The sequence below is a fragment of the Chelonoidis abingdonii genome, unplaced genomic scaffold (genome assembly GCF_003597395.2).
Source record: "Chelonoidis abingdonii isolate Lonesome George unplaced genomic scaffold, CheloAbing_2.0 scaffold0617, whole genome shotgun sequence".
In the NCBI taxonomy this organism is placed as follows: domain Eukaryota; kingdom Metazoa; phylum Chordata; order Testudines; family Testudinidae; genus Chelonoidis; species Chelonoidis abingdonii.
Genome location: NW_027424878.1, coordinates 56,374 through 79,148, shown reverse-complemented (window position 1 = coordinate 79,148; position 22,775 = coordinate 56,374). Strand labels below are relative to the sequence as shown.

Genomic DNA, 22,775 nt, shown 5'->3' with positions numbered 1-22,775 from the left:
CAAAGCCCTGGCTGGGATGATTTAGTTGGTGTTGGTCCTGCTTTGAGCAGGGGGTGGGACTAGATGACCTCCTGAGATCTCCTCCAACCCTAATATTCTATGATCCTATAAACAACTGTCAGAGAGGTTTCCTTACAAAATCTCCATAGCCAAAGAGAAAAGGAACAAAGAACATTATTAAACTAAAGATCTTAGTATTTTATATTTTAAATGCATAGTGTTTTCTCCTTCTTCTTCTGTATCTTTAATAAATAGTTCTAACAATTTTTAATGGTCTGTTTGCCATGGAACTAACCAAGCTGAGGTCTCTGTACTCAAAACTCAGACCATGTTTTAGCTATTTAGTGTCATGCAGCAACAGGATCATGTGAACACCTATTACTCTCTTGTTCCATTTATTCCAAACAACATTTGTTTCTGTACCGTCCTCTTTAGTGTGTCTAACTTAGCGTGTCCCATCACACCTGCAGAGTGATCAGTGATTCCTGTACACAGGGTAGTGTACCTACTCTTGCACCAGAAGGGGAAGAATTGCACAAGATTCCACCCCAAAACAGGGAAGGGCAAGGGGCCCAACACAGGAGAAATGTGCTTTTGCAGGGTGACAAATGTCATTGCCTTGTTGTGGCCTCTCTTCATCTTGGAAGAAGCCTCACATGAGCCACCTCCCACTATCCATGCTAGTTTCCTGCTCTCCTCGTTTCAAACATGTCCCATGTCATCCACCTAGTGTGTAACTTTCTGCAGTACCGTGAGCTGGGTAGAGGGAGGTAATTCTGTGTGGCAGAGGATTTAGATACTTCACAATGAGGAACAAACCTACAACATTTCAAAATATTCCAAGGGAGAGAATGGAGTCTAGCTCAGGAGCAGTCTGCGGGGATGGCTGCCCAAGACCTGCCTACTCTCAGAATCCTGGACCCCCTGCTCCCAGGGGAATCTGCATGGTAGGGTGCCAGAACCTGGGCCACTGAAGAATGGTGAGCCAGGATTTCCAGGTTGTCACCTCCCTGTTTTCCAACCAGGCAGGATACCTGTGGAGCCAGGACTGTGAAAGGCTGGCCGCACAGGTGCCAAGTGCTAGGTTGCTACACCACTTTCTGAAATTAGGCCTGGCTGCCACTTTATCTGTACAGAACGGTGGCCGAATCAAATTTCAGTGGCATTGCACCCATACCACCAGAACAGTTGTACTGATTTACTAGAGAACCATTGCTTAAAAGTAGTTGGGACATGACCCTTCCCTGATGACCCTGTGGACTATGCAACATTGAGCAAATGCAAAAACTTTTTGGGGGGGATCACCCTCCCCATTCCCCCCAGTTGGCACACTGGCCCAAATCCCAGATGTAGACATTACTGAGATTCATAAATCTCCTGCTCAGCACCTACATTTTTGTAGCAGAAGTTCCCTTAGTGCATATATTTCTGCCTCTGGGCATGTGCACAGCTACCTCACTCTGGGTATCAGATGCATATGCTCCAGAGTGATGCAAAACCCAGCGGAAGACAGGTGTTCCTCTGCTTAACTCACTTGAAGGGGAAAATCCAGCAGACGCACTCTGAGCTTGCCAAACACCACACAAAATATCCCCTAGGGGTAGAAACTCAACAGCTTCCCTCCTCATTTTTAGTCCAGTGGTTCAGGGAGTCACCTGGGATGTAAGAGAGCCCTGTTTAAGTGCCTGCTCTGCCTGAGGGAGAAGGGATTTGCACAGGGCTCTGCTACCTCTTGTCCTAACCACTATAGCGCGGGCTGATCTAGGGAATCCTCAATCTCACCTGTTGAAGCTGTTTTACTTTGGATAAATAAAGCAGGTAAGGGGGAAGTAGAGTGAGAGAGAATAACTCTATAGCCTGGTGGCTTGAAAGCGTACCCTTTGCTTTCCTGACAAAGTATTCATCGAGAGTGGAACCACTTTAGGCAGGGACCCCCTGCTTCATAATATTCCATATCTCATCAGTTATGGCAATCACCTGAGAGATACAGATCCCTTCTTCTCCTCTGGCAGATGGGGTACTCCTATATCTGAGGTGAGTACCCTAGCTGTGGGGCCAACAAGTATGAGTGAGGCTCATCTCCTCCCCACTTCAACAGCTAGCATGAAATGCCTTAGGCAGTGGACTCCAGGCGAGGGCTCACAGCCGACAATCTTAAGCTGAAGTGGGCACCGAACTCCTTGGCTTACGGGGGGCAGTGTTTCAGATATGCTCTCCTATTGGCTATCTTAATGGGCTGGCTTTTGTGGATCCCATTCTGAGGCCTCTCGCACTCCCCATTCAGGCTTTGTGAATCCCAATGATTTGTCAGGTGCCTAAAATTGAGGTGTGGTGATGCTCAGTCTCCAGATGACTATGTCCCTTTGTCAATCTAGCTCCAGGAGCCTCAAGGCCCAGCTCATTCAGCACCATGTTGAGGCAGTGGGTTGGCAAGCTGGCAGGAAGCCAGGAAGTTCTAAAAGTTGAGGACTTGCCCCACAAGTGTTTATTTTGACAACAGTGGCAAACTTCAGCAAAACACATCTCTCATCAGAATTTTAACAACCAGCTCTAGCAGTTCCCCATGCACTGTGGATGCCATTGCTTGCTCATTATGACTTGCAGTCTTGTATCGTTGGGTTAATAACAATATAAGAGCTACCTGATAGATAACAGACTGGTCCAACCGCTACTCAGCATGATATATACTGCGACTCAGCATCTACTCGGGGCTAGAGGGGAACATTCACAAGAATCCTCAATTCTGTTAACCACAACCTTGCAACCGTTTTGGCTCCAGCTGGCAGACATTGATGGATCTGAGAGTCTGCTTTTCCAATGGCATCTTTTGAAAAGCATCTTAACCACAACAACTGTTTCCATGTTTAGTTATAACTAATTATATCAGAAGGGCAGGTTGGGGAACCTGAGCCATCATCACATTTGGTTGTAGCAGGAAAGCAATATTATTTCTAGGTTTTTCCTTTATTTTTTTTTAAATCTGAACCTGATACACCAACCACATTCCCTCTCTTCTTATTTATATTTGGAATGTGGAACCTCTGAACCACCAAGCTCCATGTTAGCTTACTTTCTTTTACATTTGCAGGCTGATATTCTGTAGGATTTGGGCTCCTAACTCCCTTAGACTCCTTTGCAATTCCCACTCGATATCCCAATGGGGCTATACTAAATGTTCCTTTTCTCTGAAACAGATACAGAAAGAAGAAAAAAACTATTAGAGGTGACTTGATCCTCCCTTCTGTGCGCTCCCTGAAGAGTCCATTTGCCACTGAAGAAAGAATTCCACATCACCAAGAGCTCTACGAGGAAACTTGGGAGAAGCTATGGAGAGATCTCAACTGAAACAGGTAATTTATTTGTCATACAGAAACTTGTTTTGTTCGACCCAGTGTGGATTTCTTTCAGTTTAACAAAGTTCATCACAATTTTTGGATTTGTTTTGACCCAGTTTCTCAGAACTTCCAGTGAGCCAAAAAAATAAGATGTTCATCCAGCTCTACTTCGGATTTTGGCTGAGGTTTCTAGGTACAGCCACCATACACGTATAAAGAGTGAATCCTGGGTAACCTCTGAGGGACCAGTGATATCTGCACCCAGACCCTACATCTCCACTCCCTTGCAGCCTTTGGAGAGATGAGATATTTTATTGGCATTTTATTTTTGGCAGGATGATGTACGTGTCCGGCTTTCCCATGAGCTCTCAGAGGGTGAGAAAGAAGCCACTGGGAACAGAAAAGCAAAAGTTCTGGAGTGCCTCAAGAGCCTTGGCATTGCCTATGATGAGGTAGGGGCCTATGCTGGCCATAGTGCTAAGGAGAACAATCTAGCATGTTAGCCACATGGGATGGTGACTGAGATGCCTGGTACAGTGGGAGGAAATGCCTCCGAAATCCTGCCCCATGGAGATAGTCCCCTTGAAATACAACATTCCCAAAGCACCAGGTGGCAACCAATGGACACAGACATACAAACCTTATGACTTTTGACAGGACTCAGACTTGGGAGCCTTCTATTCTAGAAGCACAAGCTCCATACCTCTCCGGCTAAAGAATTAATACCCTTAGAATGCAGTAAGGGACTTCCTGGGGCTAATCTTTAGAGGGCTCCATGTGCACATGAATTCAATCAGTGCTGTATATACTGCTGTGATTCTGAAGCCAGACAAAGCCTGCAGAAGAGAACAGAGGGGAAGGGGGTATTAGAGCTGTCACTGTAGTGCACAGTTTGCATTCAAACAGTGGTTCTCAACCCCCAACGCAGATAACACATAGAGAGCTGCATATGTGGCCCACAATGGTAAATAGGTTGAGAAAAAATGCCTTAGAGGGATAGAGAATTGAGTGAGTTATTGATACTGGTCTGACTTAGTATTAATATCAGTAATGAATAGTGACTGTGTAACGTATTTCCTACATGTACCACAGCCCCATCTGCTTGTTGAACTGCACAGAGGGTAAAAGCCAACTACTGCTACCCACCCCCTCTGGTTACTCTGTTAACTGGCATGGTGGAGATATGTGAGGAATTTCCCAGGATCGTTGCCCATCATTGAAAAGTGATGGTCCTTGGAGGGATGCAAACTCCTGTAGACGTGACATATTTGGGAACATCTCTCCTCTGAGGGCTTTGCAAATGTCAGTCTCAGAGTCTACCGTTGCTTCCTCCTCACAATATTCTTCCTTCAGCACTAGAGAGAGTGACCTGGGTTTTTTGGTGCTCAAGGTTCAGTCTCCAATGTTTTACTATGCTGCCACTGTGTGATTATGACTGAAAATGAAGATAAGATGCATTTGCTCTTGGCTCAGGGTGGGACACAGGTCACTGGGCACCCGATAAGGATGCTTCCTAACATTAGGCAAACCAGCCTTGGAACTTGACACAAAGACTAGTCCTCCTACATTACACACATTTGTTCAGACAAACAGACTCACGCCTGTTAATCATGGAGAGTAAGGGGCATGAACACGGAGCACAGTACAGAGCACTAGTAAGTTAAAGCTTTCTCTGTGAATTTCTTAAATGAACCTGTACCAAGAGCTGCATAACAGAGATCACTCATCATTCCTAGTTCATTTGTCATTTCCTCTTTCCTCTCCCCCAGGATAACATGCCCAATATCGCTGTCCTAGGATCAGGTGGAGGTCTGCGGGCCATGATAGCCCTTCTGGGAACCTTGGTGGAGCTGAAGAATCAGGGCCTTTTGGATGCTGTCATGTACCTGTGTGGGGTATCGGGTTCCACCTGGTAGGTGCATGTCAGTAGAAGGGAAAATATTCCAATTTTTCCCAGCTCGTGGTCACTGGGGCATTCTTATTATCAATTAGGTACATTTTGAAGGCATATGAGTGAGATTTTAAGAAGCACCTAGGTCTATGCCTGCAATGCAATCAGGGGGCATGATGTAACAAGCAAAGACATACCTGAGCTAGCTTTAACTTTGCTAGCTTGGAAACCAATAGCAGTGAAGCTCTGGTGCTACAACACGGGCTGTACCAGCCTGCTTTGAACCCTGAGTATGCACCCACACAGCTCACCCACATGACATCCATGCTGCTGCAGCTTCACTGCAGTTTTCCCTTGAGCTAGCTTGATGAAAGCTAGCAAAGGTCTGTCTACGCATGCTGCTGTCACACCTCTGAGTGCAGCGCAGACACACCCTCAATGATTCACCCTTTGATTTGCAATGGGATTTGTGTTCGTAAGTGACTTTTGGAAATCCCACCTTTAAGTAGCCAGGAAATGGGTGAGAAATGAAACAGAGGTAAAGTGACACACACAAGGTCACACAGCAGGTCAGTGGCAGACCTGGGGCTAGAACGCAGGTGTCTTGAGCCTTAACCCAGTGCCTGCTCACTGGCCATCTGCCTCCTGGCCAGGCATGAAGATCTGACCCTAGGGACTCAAGATGCTGGATTACATGGTTAGAAGATGCAGGGACATTCTGGGTAGACTCAAGAGCTGAAGAAGCTCAGTGGAGACTAGAGAAGCAATGTTTATAGCAACCTAGGTGACAGAGGATAGGCTTCCAGCAATGGAAACAGTGAGAAAAGAGCAATCTGTGGGGGGGGTATTAAGGGTTTGGGGTTCATTGAGGTTTACCAAGAGACGGGGAATACACAGAGGAAAGGACAGGAAAGAGCGAAACAGGTCTCCTGAATTGGGGCTTGGGAGGAAGGAAGAAGAGTAGAGTTGACCATGGAGGAAGAGATGGGAAAGAAAAATCTTCTGACACTTCTAGCTGATCAACCAGGGCCAGAATCAGTTTCTATGCCTGCTGCTCACCTTGTTCTGAAAGTCACCCCATCGAGGTGAGGGTGGCAGAAAATGGGACAGATGAGTGAGGGTGGCCTAGTGAAATGGGCAGGGTGTGTGTGTGTGTGTGTTACCATTGTCCTTTACTGGCTGAGATCTTAATTGCTTCTCTCCATGTCATACTCTCTGTACTACCCTGTAGTTTCCCCATTGGTTCAAGAAGGGCCCTGGTGTCTTGTCATACCTATTATGGCCGGATTAGTGCACTCACCACTGCTCTCTATTAGGTCAAATCAGAATTGCTTAGCTGGATCACAGGTCCTGGAGAAGCAGATAATGGAGTTTCTCTATAGCTCAGAGTGGCAGGGACCTTGGCTTTCAGTAGACAATCTTAGGTCTATCCCTGTTATTGCCATAAATTTCCCAGTGGACATGGTGACAGACAGCCGTGGATGAAGTCCTTGTTAAGTCACAGATTTGTTACAATGCCAGGATGATAATTAGATTACCTGGCATGAAAAATAAGAAGTGTGAAGATTAAAAGAGGGAGGGGGAACTCCCCATCCTATTCCCTCAGTCTCAGCCATATCTGTTCTGGTTCATTGAAGGTGCATGTCTTTCCTTTACCAAGAGAAGGACTGGACAGAGAAAGTGCAGGTCTTGGAAGAATGCCTGTGTGATACACTTTCCAAACCTCCATGTGATATTCAAGAGGAATTTACTATTGCGACACAGGCGGCTGAAGATGAACTCTTCTCTCTGACTGATGTCTGGGCGTCTTTCTTTGTCTATCCTGCATTGAAGCTGGTGGGTTGCTGTGTAAATCCAGAGTGGTTCCAGTGAAAAAATCACTGGATTTACTTAATATGTTCCTTTGTTTTTGTTTCTCTCTCTCTCTCTCACACACACACACTCTCTCCGAGTACTTGGGATTCAGGAGCAAAAGAGTGGAAGCATATTAACTCCTGCTAATATTTTAAAGAATGAGGAGTACTTGTGGCACCTTAGAAACTAACAAATTTATTTGGCATACGCTTTTGTGGCTAAAACCCAGCTTCATTTGGATTGCATCAGTGGAAAATACGTAGGAAGATGTATTAACACAGAGAACATGAAAAAATGGGTGTTGCCATACCAACTATATGAAACTAATCAATTAAGGTGGGCCATTATCAGTAGGAGAAAAAAAAACTTTTTGTAGAGATATATCAGGATGGCCCATTTTCCAACCGTTTGACAAGAAGGTGTGAGTTAACAGTAGGGGAAAAATTAGCATAGGAAAATAATTTTTAATTTGTGTAATGACCCATCCCTTTCCCAGCCTTTAATTGTCTAATTTAATGGTGTCCATTTGCAAATTAATTCAATATTCAGTTATTCAGCTTTCAGAGTCTGAAGAATACTCAAAAGTATACCTACTCCAGGACAGACTCAGCAAAGAAAGTAACAGAAGGCCAAAGCCGTCACCTTCAGGCCCCAACTAAAACCTCTCAGCACATCAATCAAGGATCTACAACCTATCCTGAAGGATGATCTCTCACTTCTCACAGATCTTGGGAGACAGACCTGTCCTCACTTACAGGACAGCCCCCAACCTGAAGAAAATACTTACTAGCAACAACACACCACAACAAAAACACTAACCCAGAAACTATCCTTTCAACAAGTCTGTTGCCATCTCTGTCCACATATCTATTCAAGGACCATCATAGGATCTAATCACACCAGCCACACTATGAGATGCTCGTTCACCTGCACATCTACACTGTGATATATGCCATGATATGCCAGCAATGCCCCTCTGCCATGTACACTGGCCAAACCAGAAGGTCTCTACACAGAAAAGAATAAATGGCACAAAATCAGGCGACAAGAATTATACATTTCAAAAACCAGTCAGAGACACTTCAACCTCCCTGGTTACTCAATTACAATGTAAAGGTGCAATTCTCAGAAAAAAAAAATTAAAAAAAGACTCCAAACAGAAACTGCAGAATTGTAACATTTTTCCATGTTCTCTTTGTATAATATATCTTCTTACTGTATTTTCTACTGATGCATCCAATGAAGTGGTTTTAGCCTGTCAAGGTTCCTTCCCCACTCTGATTTAGCAGTGGGTTGCGTCAATGGACTGACTTGGTGTACAGATGTGGGGACTGCATTGAGAAGCTCTAAGCTCAATAACAGCTTAGATCTGGTCTGGCTGCCACCACTCGCAAGCACTACTTTCCTTCCCTGGTAGCCTTGAGAGACTTCAACAATTTCCTGGTGAACACAGATCCAAACCCTTGGATCTTAAAACAAGCGAGAAATTAACCACCCTCTCTTTTCTCCACCACTCCTGGTGGATCCAGATCAACCCCCTTGGATCTTAAAAACAGGCAAAATCAATCAGGTTATTTAAAAAAAGGCTTTTTAATTAAAGAAAAGAAAGGTAAAAGAAAAAACCTCTATGGAGAGATTAGCATACCAGCTACTCTCACAACAACAGATTCCAAACACAGAAGATGTCCCCCAGCAAAACCTTTATTTACACCAAAAAAAAGCCTAAATACCCAATTTTTTCTTCCTTTAATGCACAAGACAGGTTACAAAAAAATAACATAAACCTATTTATTCCTTCTAAAACTTACTACTCTGATAAGAGGCTGGTTCCTTGATCTTTTTTTTCTCAAGCTGAAACTGAAACTGACTAAACAAAGGAAAAAACCTTCTTCCTTTTGAAACATCTTGTTCCCATTGGTTCCTCTGGTCAAGGTGTCAGCTAACTAGGTGAAAACTTCCTTAACCCTTTACAGGTAAAAGCGACATTAACCCTTAACTATCTGTTTATGACATAGCCCACAAAAGCTTATGCCCACATAAATGTATTAGTCTCTAAGATGCCACAAGTACTCCTCGTTCTTTTTGCTGATACAGACTAACCCGGCTACCACTCTGAAATATTTTAAAGCTATCTAAACCCTTTGACAACTTTATATATTTCAGCCTCTTACCATGAGCTCCCAAAGACCACTGTGGTATCTGAACATTTCTAAGGTGAGGAGTTCAAGGCTGTTTAAGGGTTTTGGATATCCCTTTTCTCTTACAATTAGTGGGAATTTGGCCTCCAAATCACTTAGGTTGTTTTGAAAATCTCAGCCTAGCATCTGATTCCAAAATCCTCCACTCTCTAGAATATGAATTGATAACAGGGAGCTCAAAGGTATGAAAATCTCAATCATGGTCTTGAATTTTTAATAATGGGCTCTTTAATCTAGCACAGAAAAGGTTTAAAATGATTCAATGGCTGGAAGTTGAAGTGAGAGAAATTCAGACTGGAAAGAAGGTGTATTTTTGTGTATTTTTGACAGTGAGAGTAATTAACTATTGATACAACTTATCAAGGATTGCAGTAGATTCTTCATTGCTGAAAATTTTTAAATAAGTATTGGATGTTTCTCTAAAAGATTATTCAATCCAAAACTATTTTTGGTAGGTTTCAAGTCATTTTTAAGGTTTTATTTGTTTTGGGTTTTTTGTTTTTGTTTTTTACTTTTTTCAAACGAAATACCATTTCAAAACAGAAAAAAGTTAAAATGTTTCATTTCAAAGCAGCTGAAATAAACAATTTAAACTTTTCACAATTTTTTCTCAGATGAAAGAATTCACCAAATTTGACCTGAATTCACAAATAATTTCAATGCTCTTAAAATGCATTTTTCACTGAATTTACTATTCACTAAAAGCTTTTTGCCTGGCTTTGCTGCTCCCTAATTGCTATTAATTTTGATGGAACTGAGGCTCTGTCTCCACTGGAGCTGGAAGTGTAATTTCCAGCTGGAGGAGGCACACCCACATGAGTTCTGATGGAGACCTAGGTACGACTCAGTGGGGTTACCCCTCCCTCTGCTCCTGCCGCTGCAATACTCCAATATTCATACTGTGCTAATGCGGCTATGTCTCCTCGAGCTGGTAATCTGACCTTCCTTCTCCAAGATAGATATATCCTAAGGCTCTTACCTTGCTTAGTTGCTTTTGAAAAGCCCTTTATGTGTTGATCTGCATCTTTAGGTGCCTAAATAGTTTTTTAAATCTGTGCCTAATTCCTTTAGGCCCATTTGAAAGTCTCCACCATGGACTGTAAATACTCTGTTGTTTGTCCATACAGTGCACAGTAGAATGAGGGAACAATGACAAAGATGATGATGGTCTCAACAAAAATGGTCTTTATAATTCCTGGCCTGAACTAATTAGTCAGGGACAAATTGCTGGGAACATCACCAAAACTTGTGTCTTTCTGCGCTAAACAATTCTTACCTTTCTTACCTTTCCCGGCATTAATTTGGGAAAACACCGCCACTGTGATTCGAACACATCTGACCATGAGCTAAACTCCCACTCCAGAGTAAGTTGGGCAGTGTCCTGAGCCACCATTTCTCACCTTGCCGTGAACAACAAACAGATGTTCCTTTAACACACCACTGCCCTCTCCCTCCACCTCATACTGCTCACAGCTGCTGTCCTTGGTCCCTGGAGACCCAGACTTCAGAGGTGTGTTCACATGAGCTCACCTCCCAGCTGGGCGGTTGGAGGGAGGGAGAATGTGGAGCAATACCTCAGCTGCTGCTGTCGCTGCAACTGGCTCACAGTTGCTGCCCTTCATTCTGTGCCCCTGCTGTCCTTTCTCATGCCACAGTTCACTGCACCCCTGCCATTGTCTGCTCTGTTGCTGATGGCCCTGCATCCTCACCTTCTGCCTCCCACTGTGACCTCTGTGAGTCAGTCTCTTGGGGTCCACCTGGCTCCCAGTGACTTCAGCAGCTAGTGGGGGAATGTCCTTGCTAGTGCAGACTGGGCCGTCTCTTCCCCCAAACACTGTCCCCTAGCAGCCCTAAGGCTGAGCATTTGACCTGATTATTAGTGATTTAGTTCTAGTGATCACTTACCAAAACAAAACGCTCTCAACTGAGCCTAATCAGCTCTACATTTAAAAAGGAGAGAGGGGCAGGTCAAGTGTTGCCTAGGACTCTTAGACAGAGCCCACCCCTCTAAAAAGAACCACCTGTAACCCTCCTACACCCTCTCCCCACTGGGATCTGGCATTGGAAACTCTGCTTAGTGAGCGTAGTTCAGTTCATTTGGGCTTGACCCCCGCAATAAGGGCAGGCTAAGCACAGTTCTGCTGCCCTTTACTCATACAATCACGATAACAACATTTCATGACACCTGCATTCAATACTGAAGTGATTTGTAACCCAATACCAGACAAAATTGATCATTTGGGCAGGATACCTTGGCAGATTAGGTGTGTTTATGTCCTGGAACCTTTTCCCTCCAGCTTATCACTAGCTGCCAGGGTAGAGCTCATTCAGACCTTGATGATAGATAGATAGACAGATAGATAGATAGATAGATATTGCAGGTCCACCCTGTTATTCGAATGCAGCATATTATAGACGTGCTTGGAATGTTTCAACCCTGTAGGTCTCATCCTAGTCTCAGAGCTCTCTTCCCAGCTGCTTGTATCTATCCAGCTTTTCTTCCCCCCCCATCTTCTTTCTGTACCCTCGCTCCTATTTCCACCTCACTCATGACATTCACTCACATGTAACCGCCTTTGCTCACCCTTAGCTCATCTTTTCTTCAACCCAATTAGCTCCTCCTGAAACATGGTTAGTTTTTGTATACATAACATATCCCATCCACAGATCTAAACAGGCTTTTCAAAAGTTTGGTGAGCATCAACATACCCACTTTACAGAGCAGGAGACTGAGTCATCGAGAGGGGAAATGGCTTTTCTAAGGTCATAAAGTTTGGGAATGGAAGGTAAAGGAATAGAAGTCAGGTCTCCTATGTCTAAGCTACTGCCCTGTCACTAGAGCGTGGATTTTCTAAGATCCCTAGGATAATTAGGAAGCCCAACTTTTATTGAATTCCAGTGGAATTTGGACACCTAACTCCCACAGTTTCCTTTGAAAATCCCAGGGAGGAACATTCACCTTCCTATTAGTTAAAATCCAGTGTTTGCATGTCTTGGACTTTTATATTTATTTATTTAGATTGGGAATTTCCAAAAGGTTTAAAAGGATTAGGCAATTGTGTTGGGGGGAAGGGGGATTTTCAAAGGGACAAAAGATAGTTATGTACCCAACTCCTAGACAAATTCCATAGGCTTTGAATTTGTGATTTGCTGAAAGGAGGTAAGTGTTTTAGGAGTATAAGGATCATTTGAAGTCAATGGGTGATGTGTGCTTCTAAGTCAGCTAGGTACTTTTTAAAACCACCTCCCTTATTCACTTTGAAAATTCCAGCTTCATTCATTCATTCATTCATTCATACAAATTTGTACTATACCAATCAAACACAGCCCATCCTAGACTCTGAGTACTTTTGACAGTACTTCAAAATGCATCTCCTAATGGAAGACAAATCCAGCAATTAATTATTCTTAGAAAACAAACAAACAGACAAACAAACAAACAACAAACATTCTAACTCTAAGGATAGTGAAGCTCTGGAACAGGTTTCCAAGGGAGTTTGTGGAGCCCCCGTCACTGGAGGTGTTAAAGAAGTTGGACAAACATCTGTTAGGGATAGTCCAGATTTACTTGGTCATGCCTCAGTGAGGGAGGATGGACAAGATGACAACTCAAGGTTCCTTCCAGCCCTACATTTCTATGATCCTGAAATAACAGTAAGCCTAGCAGGATTTAATACACCCACTGTCAAGACCACTACTGCCTCTTGAGGCTGCCCTGTCTCACCTAGCTCTCAACTCACTACTGGGCAGGAATGTTCCAAAAATTATCAAACGCTCTGGGCAGGGACTGTCTTTCTGTCTCGTGTCTGTCCAGCGCCTAGCACAATGGGGTCCTGCTTCATGGCTGGGTCACCTAGGCAGTGTGATATTGCAAATACCAATACTCATAATTAGGATTGGTCAAATGTTGGTATTACCATTCCTCAGGAAATCTGAACATTAGTTTCTATTCCGAATCAGGACTAAAACACATAGTTTCAACCTTTCCCACAAAATGATTTCCATTTCAGGTGAATCGAAATGTTCCATTTCTGTAAAAAAAATCAAAATGTTGCCTTCCTATTTCTACTCTTTAAATGTTGTCTGTTATAGTTTCATTTACATTGTATTATACAATCCAATTAATTTGGAAATGAAAGGCTATTTCAAAATGAAACATTGAAATGTTCTGTTTTGATAAGGTCAACCTGCTTCATTTTACATTTATTTTTTAAATGAAATTTTGTTAAAAATCAACAAATTCACAACGAAAGTTCAAATTTTGACAAAAGAATGTTTGCTGATACGAAGAATATTACATTTGAAATTTTTGACCACCTCTACTCACAATAAACTTTCTCAGTTATGGATCAATATGTGAACAAAGTTCCAAAAACACATAACCTATGAGAGACTGGCCTGCGAGTGCCTCTTTGACTTTTCTGCTAATGGGGCTCCTGTCCAGGCAACTCCTTACATTGTATTAAAGGGAAACGCCTTGATGCTTTCTTAGCTGCACTATGGTAAATAAGGTCTTTTCCTTCTTGTTTTCAGCCTTATGGGGAAGCGCCCTTGGAAGTATGGATGCAAACAAGAAATATTTAATAGGTACTGACATTTCTGGTGTTGAAGGTAGTGTCATCAGTGGAATCAGAACAGGTCCCCGATGGAGGCATCGCCACACCATTCTATAGCAATGATTCCAGTGCCTGACTCTTTATCACAATGATACTGTCGTGTGTCAAACAGCCACTGTATTAGCAGTAGCCTAAAGTAGCTCATGGGTGTCTGCCAGTTGTGAATGGGTTGGATTTTCAAGTATGCCAAAGGGAGACCGAGCATCCAACTTTCATTTTTGCCTTTCGTAATCTCCAGCATTCCAGATAATTTCCAGATTATTATAGCTAGGGCTGAGATTTTCTTAATTGATGAGGGGATTTGGATCCTAATTTTCATTAATGTTGATAAGAGTTGGACATCATCTAATCTCATGCTTCAGGGCTTCAGCCAGTCACTGGCAGCAATCAGGAAGGAATTTCTTCCCTTATGAACAATTGTAATCAGTTTTATTATTTATTTATTTATTTATTTTCCCACTACTAAAGATGAGATACAGATGGGGTAGGTCAATGCTCTGATGTGGTACTGAGAATCCTCTTTTTAAATGCCTGGTTGGTGAGTCGTGTTTAGTCCAACTGATCATCAGATTTGGGGTCAGGAAAGAATTTCCCCCCGGATTACACTGGCAGGACCCATGGGGTTTTCTTAACATTTCTCAGCAACATGGATTGTGGGTTGCCTGCTGAGGTTATATGAGCACATCTCACCTAATCATTCCCTGCCATTGCCAGGACCTCTGCTTCAGGTGCACCTCAGTCTTTCCTGTTCTCTACCTGTGGCACACAACTGCTCAGTCTCCTGAGTAGTGCCTTACTTTAACTGAAATTTCATGGCCTCTTGATCTCAAACTATACGAATCCATGGCATTGTGAAATTCAACTCCTTTAGGCATCTTTGAAACTCTCAGTTTAGATCAAATCCTGATTTCAAACTTCAATCTGATTTTGCAAAGATTTAGCTCTAGGGCAAATTCTGCCAGTGAAGTCAGTGGAGTTACTTCTGAATACAGCCACATCAAACATTTTGACTAAACATTTTTCCACCAGAAAATCATATTAAAAAATTTGGTGGGAATGTGTCATTTCCGAGATAATTTTTGATGGAAAATATTCAAAATGCTTCAAAAACCAAAATAGAGTATTTTGTTCTGACCTTATCATTTTATTCAACTTTATCTTTTCATTTACTTTTAACTTTTATTTATTCTTTTAGCTAGGTAGCTAAAAATGTCACATATTACCTTATATTTTATATGATCTATTTATATCATTTTCTGTTACCTTATAATGGTTCACTGTTGTTGAAAGAAAATATTTTAGTAGGGTCATTTTGATAATTCTGAATTGAAATATTTTACAATTTCAGTTCTTCAAGATATTTAGATGTTTTGACTTTTCTGAACCAATTTGAGATGAAAACAAATCCCAGAGGTTAGAAATTCTGTTTTTTTTCCCACTTTACTTCTGAGTTACACCAATTCAAATCATAACAAAATCAGCTTTACATTTTGTAACCCAAATGTGATTTCCTATGGTTAGTGTCCTTAGCTGTGAGAAAAGACTTATAACACCTGTTCTGTTTTCCATTGGCAAGACCATCTTAAGGAAAAATTCCGAAAACTAAGAGAACATCGGTATGCAGTAGGTAAAGCAGGTGGGTCATTGTATTTCTGGAATCATGGGCTGTTTTTTTAAGAACTCACCTTGACTTTATCTTGACATGACTCCAATGACGTAAAGAGAGATAGTTCTGATCTGCACCTCTCTGAGAGGCTTCATCTTCACTACAGCCTCCCCGCCCCTCGCGGTGTGGATACAGCATACACTGACAGAAGGAGTTTTTCTGCCAGTATATGATTAATAGTTCCCCCAACAACATTAGCTACATTGACGGAAGCACTCTTCCATCTTCATAACTGCATCTACACTGAGGTTTTTTTGAGGGGGCGGAGTGGAGATGGCATAGCGAAATGTGTTTTTTTTTCACTCCCATGACCATGCCTTATAAGCATAGATTGAGCCAGAGGGGAAACAAGCCATTTCCATTAATGGCATATGTGATTTTCATGGGTCTCATTCCTCCTTTGTAATGAATGTTAACACTCACAGTTTCTGTTTGACAAATGCTTGCTCGGAAAAAAATCACCCTGAAAGCTCATATGTGACATTCTCTACATGGGAAATTTTACCCGTTACCCAGCTATAAGTATACCAGAATAACCCTCATGTGGACACTCTTGTTCTGGTGTAAGTGTGGTTTTCTCACATTAGCTTAAACCATTTCCAGTGAGATATATGCTAAACCAAAAAGGGCAGAAATAACTCTCCACAAGAAAGTTATAGCCTACAAGACCAGAAGGGAACACTGAGATCATGTAGTCTGACCTCCAGTATAACAAAGGCTAAAGAAAGTCCCTAAAATAATTACTAGAGCAGTTCTTTTTAGAAAAAAACATCCAATCTTGATTTAAACATTTCCAGAGATGGAGAATCCACCGTGACCCTTGGTAAGTTTTTCCTATGGTTACTTACTCTCGCTGTTAAAATATATATATATGTATTCCTTATTTCCAGTGTGAATTTGTCTAGCTTCTATGTCCACCCATTGGATCTTGTTATAGTGTTATAAATATCTATAAGTAACTACATGGGGAGCAAATGCCAGATGATTCCCAACGTTCTCTTCTGGCCTGTATTATACGGGAGGTCAGAACAGGTGATCACAATGATCCTTCTGGCCTGAGAAGCTATGAATAGTAATGAAAGAGACCTGCTGTCCTTCAGATACTATCTCGCCCACCTAGTCTCTCTCATATCCTGGGGCCAATGCGGATATAACAATACTGCCAACAACAATGAAGTTTAATAAACATTAATGAATTTATTTTTTTAAATCACACTAGGCACCTATTTTCAAATTTAGGCATATCAATACCTTTAAAATCCTGGCCAAGTGTCCAGTTCCCATTGGTGCCTTTGAAAGTCTTCACCTTAAGTCATTTGGATGTGATTTTCAAACAAGATAAAGAGAGTTAGGTGCCCAAATGCCACTGACCTCCATGGGTACCTAACTCCCTTAGTATTTGTTCTAAATCTCAGCCTACAGTCCAGATTTTTAAAGATATTTTGGCACCAAATGGGATTTTCAAAAGCATCTAGGTGATTATCTTTCATTGAAACCATTGATTTTGAGGCAACTAGGTACTTCTGAAAATAACACTAGGTACCTAAATACCTCTAAAAATCTGACCCTAACTGACTACCCCAAGGCCAGACAGGGAGTCAGCGGGGAGCCAGGAAAAGAGCCCAAATGTTTTTTCTGATCTCCCTGTGGTGGGAGGTTTGCAAGCAAAAGGCATTCCAAAGAGGTCCCTGTGAAGTCCAGCTGGTTAAATCTTTTGCAGAAGGAAAATTCTGACATTTCAAAATTTAATCAGAATGAAACCAAACAATTTCAAAATGTTTGGAAAAAATATTTTCAGATCAATCAAAGCTTTCCCTTTTGATAAAGTGGATACTATTTGTTTTGGTTTAGACTTTTTAAAAATGTGACCTTATATCCTATAAAAAATAAATATTGAGGGCTAAAATTGAAACACTCCATTCTGATAAGGTACATTTTGACCTATCAAAACACTTTGTTTCAATTATCTTTTCACCAAAAAGAAATGTCATCAAAAGCAATATGTTCCAAATTTCAACCAAAATTGATACGTTCCAATTTGTCAAAATCAACATGTTCTCATGGAAAGTATAAATTTTGATTAAATAGCCATTTCTGATGCAGAATGTGCTGTTAGGAAATTTGTAACCAAGTCTACTGTGAAGTCATGAAGTTCAGGCTTCCTTCCCAGCCCTCATCACCAGCTCTAATCCCAAAATTAAATTTGTTAACTTCTACTTTGCACACAGCTTGCTGTATTCAATGGAAGACATTTCCTTAGATACACCAAGTGTCCAGAACAGGTGTCTATTGATCTAAAGGGGGCTTTGGGTGTCTCCTTAGCATGCCCCAGTCCCAAGCAGTTATACCCTAAAGCAGAGAGCACTGGAACGTGAATAGGAATAACCATTCACTAGCGAGATCCAGCAATTGAAGAACTGGCAGTGTAGTCTGAGCTGTGACTTCTTATGGGCTCCATTCACCATTGCAACCCAACTCCACATGGAGTTTTCTTGAACTGAGATCCTGAAACTATTCTAGGAGTTGGCCAGATTGGAGTTATGGGCGAGGAAAAGAAATTTAAACTTGATGTAAGGGAGAGCTAAGGGAGTTCAAACAGGGTGTTGAACTAATCAGGTGGATGGGTGAGGATGCCTGAATTTTTGATGGGCTGGAGGGTGTGTGAGATGGTAATCAGAGAGATGGGAATTCAACAATACTAATGGGCTCTTTGTTTGCTTCTTATAGGAGTTCTACAAGGAGTGTTAGCTTCAGTGCCTTTTGTTGGTAGGTGGACTTATCCCAGTAGACAAAGATTGCCTCCTCAGAGCTTAGTCAACATGAAACCTTAAACCAGCTAACACTGGTGCATGGGGGAAATTCCCCCTACCCTTCTCTGCTTGTACCTCTGGAGAATCCAATGACTGCAGGTTTGGCAGCGTGGTTGTGGTTACTTTTCCACCTCCACTGCCTGACAGATGGAGCTGAACTTTCCTTGAGAGCTGTAAGTCCACGACCAGATGGGACGATGCTTAGTAGTGGTGGGTGCATTTATCCCAGGAGGTCCAAATGACCTCCTCAGAGCTTAGTCGGCACCAAGCAGCTGAAACCTCAAACCAGTTGCCAGTTTGGTTGAACAACCATTTTTCATTCAATAAATAAAAAAAAATTGTGAGAAGCCCACATCAGCCCCAGGTAGCTCACACCGTGAGCCAAGTGTCATTGAGAGGTGAGTTCTAACCACTGCCCTCCTTCTTCCACTGGCATAGGGCGTGACATTCTAGGACACCAGGTACAGACAGATTCCACAGCCAGGTGTCTGACCCTACACTGGCTGTTGCATCCTTACTCTCAAGAGACTTTGGGCACTGGGGACGAGTCTTTCCTCCTTTCATCCCCAGGGGCTTACAGGACAAACAGCTGCCTGCTGGCCACATTATATTCTTTTTCCTCCAAGGTACTGATTACACTAGTGTACTTCATCGGAGTATCCTCCTCCTCCTCCAGGAGCTTCACGTTCGTGCCTCAGCTGGGGAAGATTGCAAGAGAATCTTAAGGCAGCTGAAGGAGGTCCTGAAAGGCAAGTGAACCAGCAGGACTAAATTTACCTCCTCTCCCTGTGTCTAGTCATTAAGAATGAGATTTTCAAAAGGGGTCCAAAGTCTATTTCCTTTGGTGCCTTTGGTAATGGCAGCTCCCATGAATTGCTGTGAATAAATTGTGGCATGCTCACTTCCATGACAACATCCATGTATTTGCCAATATTTTTAAAAATCCTCAGGGCTGTTCCAACACACACAGGCTGAGGTTTTCAAAAGAGCCTGAGGGAATTAAGACCCCAAATCCTATTGCTTTTAAATGAAGCAGGGCACCAAAACTGCCTTAGACCCCATTGAACATTCCTGCAACCTTAAACATATCTAATAAACCTTCCACTACTTGTCCCAAACCTCATTTTATCCATTATTTATGCAGAGGAGAATAGCAAGTATTCCTACCTGAAGTGCTATGAAATGAGTGAGACCTTGGATTTGAAGAGCTGGGAAGAGAGAATGCTGGAGTTTGCTGAACTCATCTGTATTTTTGAAAAGGAACTTGGAGGCAAGATTTATAGAAACTTTTCTCAGTTAGATGGGGCTTCTCAAAGCCTTCCAGCTCATTGACATTCCAAATTATTGCTCTAGATGTGGGAGCAAAGAACCAGATGTGCCCTAAAAGGAAGAAAATTGGTCATTTAACTATTTCCCTCCATAATTCATTATTTCAAGTGTGTCATCTCTTTCTTCTACTATTTCTCCCCTCACATTAAGAGAGAAAACCAAAAATTTATGATAACCAGTATCTAGTTAAAGGTTAGGAAACAAAGACTAGGAATAAATAGTCATTTTTCACAATGGAGACAGATAAATAGTGGTGTCCCCCAAGGATCTGTGCTGGGACCAGGGCTGTTGACCATATTCATAAATGATCTGGAGAAAGGGGAAAAAAATGTAATGGCAAAACTTGCAGATGATACAAAATTACTCAAGATAGTTAAGTCCAAATCAGGACTTAACAAAGGTACCTCACAAAACCAAGTGATAGGACAAGAAAATTACAGATGAAATTCAATGTTGATAAATGCAAAGTAATGCATATTGGAAAACATTATTCCAACTCTATATGATGGGGTCTAAATTAGCTGTTACCACTCAAGAAAGAGATCTTGGAGTCATTGTGGATAATTCTCTGAAATCATCCACTCAATGTGCACCGGTACTCAAAAACAACAACAAAAAAAACAAACAAAAAACCCCCCCAGAGTGTTGGGAATCATTAGGAAAGGGATAGATGATAAGAAAGAAAATATCATATTGCCTCTACATAAATCCATGGTACGCCCACATCTTGAATACTGCATGCAGTTCTGGTTGCCCCATCTCAGAAAAGATATATTAGAATTGGAAAAGGTTCAGAAAAGAGCAACGTAAATGATTAAGGGTATGGAACAGCTTCCGTATGAAGAGAGATTAAAAAGAGAGGGAAAGTTCCATTTGAAAAAGAGACAAATGAGGGGAGATATGACAGCTCTATAAAGTCATAATTTGTGGGGGACAAAATGAATAGGGAAGTGTTATTTACCATTTCACATAGCACATGAACCAGGCGTCACCCAATGAAATTAATAGGCAGTTGGGTTCAAAAAAGAATTAGAACAGTTCATGGAGGCTAGGTCCATAAATGGCTATTAGGCAAGATGGTCAGGAATACAACCCAATGACCTGGGTATCCCTAAAGCTCTGACTACTAGAAGCTGGGACAGCATGACAGGGGATAGATCAGTCAATAAATTGCCCTGTTCTGTTCATTCCCTCTGGCCAGTCATATGTTCTTATGTAAGGCCCTCAGGTTCTTTGCCACCAAAATCCTATTGAAAGTCTATGAGGATGTGTCTTCTAACACTGGATGCACTGACATTCAAAAAGTTCAAGCTTTGTAGCCATCAACACTAATTATCACACCACACTTCAAAATATATTAAGTAAATATACTTAAATCAAACTGCGAATTCCCAGAGTGTTCTTGCCAGCAAGTTAAAGTATGGGCTAGATGAATGGACTATAAGGTGGATAGAAAGCTGGCTAGACTGTTGAGCTTAATGGGTAGTGTTCAATGGCTCCAAGTCTATTTGGCAGATGGTATCAAGCGGAGTGCCCCAAGGATTGGTCCTGGGGCCAGTTTTGTTCAATATCTTCATTAATGATCTGGAGGATGGCGTGGACTGCATCTCAGCAAGTTTTCAGATGACGCTAAACTGGGAGGAGTGGTAGATATGCTGGAGGGTAGGGATAGGATACAGAGGGACCTAGACAAATTAGAGGATTTGGCCAAAAATAAATCTGATGAGGTTCAACAAGACAAGTGCAGAGTCCTGCCACTTAGGATGAAAGAACCCCATGCATTGCTACAGATTAGGTCCAAGTGGCTAGGCAGCTTCTGCAGAAAAAACGCACCCTAGGGGTTACAGTGATGAGAAGCTGGATATGAGTAACAGTGTCCTTTGTTGCCGAAGAAGGCTAATATGCATTTTGGACTGTACAGAGGGTTTTGCAGCAGATGGAGGGATGTGATCATTTCCCCTCTACTCGACATTAGTGAAAAACCCATGCCTTCTCTGGAAGTACTGCTGCCAGTTCTTGGGCCCCCACTACTACAAGAAGAATGCTGGAAAAATTGGAAAGAATCCGTGGAGGCAACAAAAAGATTAGGGCTTGGAGACATGACTTATGAGGAGAGGCAGACGGAACTTGGATTGTTTTAGTCAGCGGAGAGCATAGACTGGAGGAGGATTGCATAGCTGCTTCAGCTACCTGAAGGTCCGAAGGTGATTGGATCTAGACTGTTCTCGTGGTACCTTATGACAGAACAGGAGTAATGGCTCTCAAGTCAGTGGGGAGGTTAGGTGGATATTGCGAAAACTTTTCATAGGAGGGTGGGTGTTGCAAACTGTGAAGGCTTACCTAGGGAAGTGGTGGAATCTCCTTCCTTAGAGGTTTTTAAGGCCAGGCTTGACAAAGCCCTGGCTGGGATGATTTAGCTGGGAATTGGTCCTGCTTTGAGCCGGGGGTGGGACTAGATGACCTCCTGAAGTCCCTTCCAACTGTCATATTCTATGATTCTATGAAACTCAAATGAGTTCTCAAGCAGTATTTTTCTGTTTTTACCTGTGTAAATTTCTGTTATCATAGATGGGATTTTTTGTATCCACGTAAGTGTCCTATGAAATTGACATTTATTAATAAAAACCTAATCCTTCCAAGCCTAAAAATAGTTAAGAAATAAGTAATCCCACAAAAGAAATAGAGATGCTGAATAAGAGTGCTTAACAGTTTCAGGGCCAAATTTTTAAAGGCATTTAAGCCTGGAGTGGGAGGTCTAAAAGCGTCTAGGCACCTAACTCCCACTGATTTAAAAATCCCACTAAGTGCTTAAATATTTCTTTTAAAATCTGGCCTAGAGGGACTTTGCTGTAATTTAAGAGAACACAAGGACATTTAGAACTTATCCTGAAGTCATACATATTGAAGGAGTGTGGCCGTTAAGTATCTAGCAGCCTTAGAGGTCTTTGAGTAAACAAAGGCTAATCCTACTTTTGGAGAAAGTAAATTCAGTTGCTAACTTTTTATTAATGATCAACAGAATTGTTGACAGTACAATTTATTTATTTTATTTTTTTTTACAAGCATAGTAAGAAGC

The 22,775-nt window shown here is 42.0% G+C and overlaps 1 protein-coding gene across 1 annotated transcript in view; it reads left to right on the top strand.

The window, feature by feature from the left end:
- Positions 1–3,275: 3,275 nt before the first annotated feature.
- The window catches only part of LOC116832157 (cytosolic phospholipase A2 gamma-like), a gene marked incomplete at its 5' end in the record, with an annotated part of 33,805 nt that continues 14,305 nt past the window's right edge, over positions 3,276–22,775 (top strand). Inside the window, 9 exons of the mRNA XM_075061418.1 lie at positions 3,276–3,350; positions 3,671–3,787; positions 5,105–5,247; positions 6,864–7,062; positions 9,705–9,729; positions 13,812–13,865; positions 15,471–15,530; positions 18,997–19,119; positions 19,515–19,640. Of these exons, the coding sequence (XP_074917519.1) occupies positions 3,276–3,350; positions 3,671–3,787; positions 5,105–5,247; positions 6,864–7,062; positions 9,705–9,729; positions 13,812–13,865; positions 15,471–15,530; positions 18,997–19,119; positions 19,515–19,640 (922 nt within the window). The remainder of the gene's footprint in view (positions 3,351–3,670; positions 3,788–5,104; positions 5,248–6,863; positions 7,063–9,704; positions 9,730–13,811; positions 13,866–15,470; positions 15,531–18,996; positions 19,120–19,514; positions 19,641–22,775) is intronic.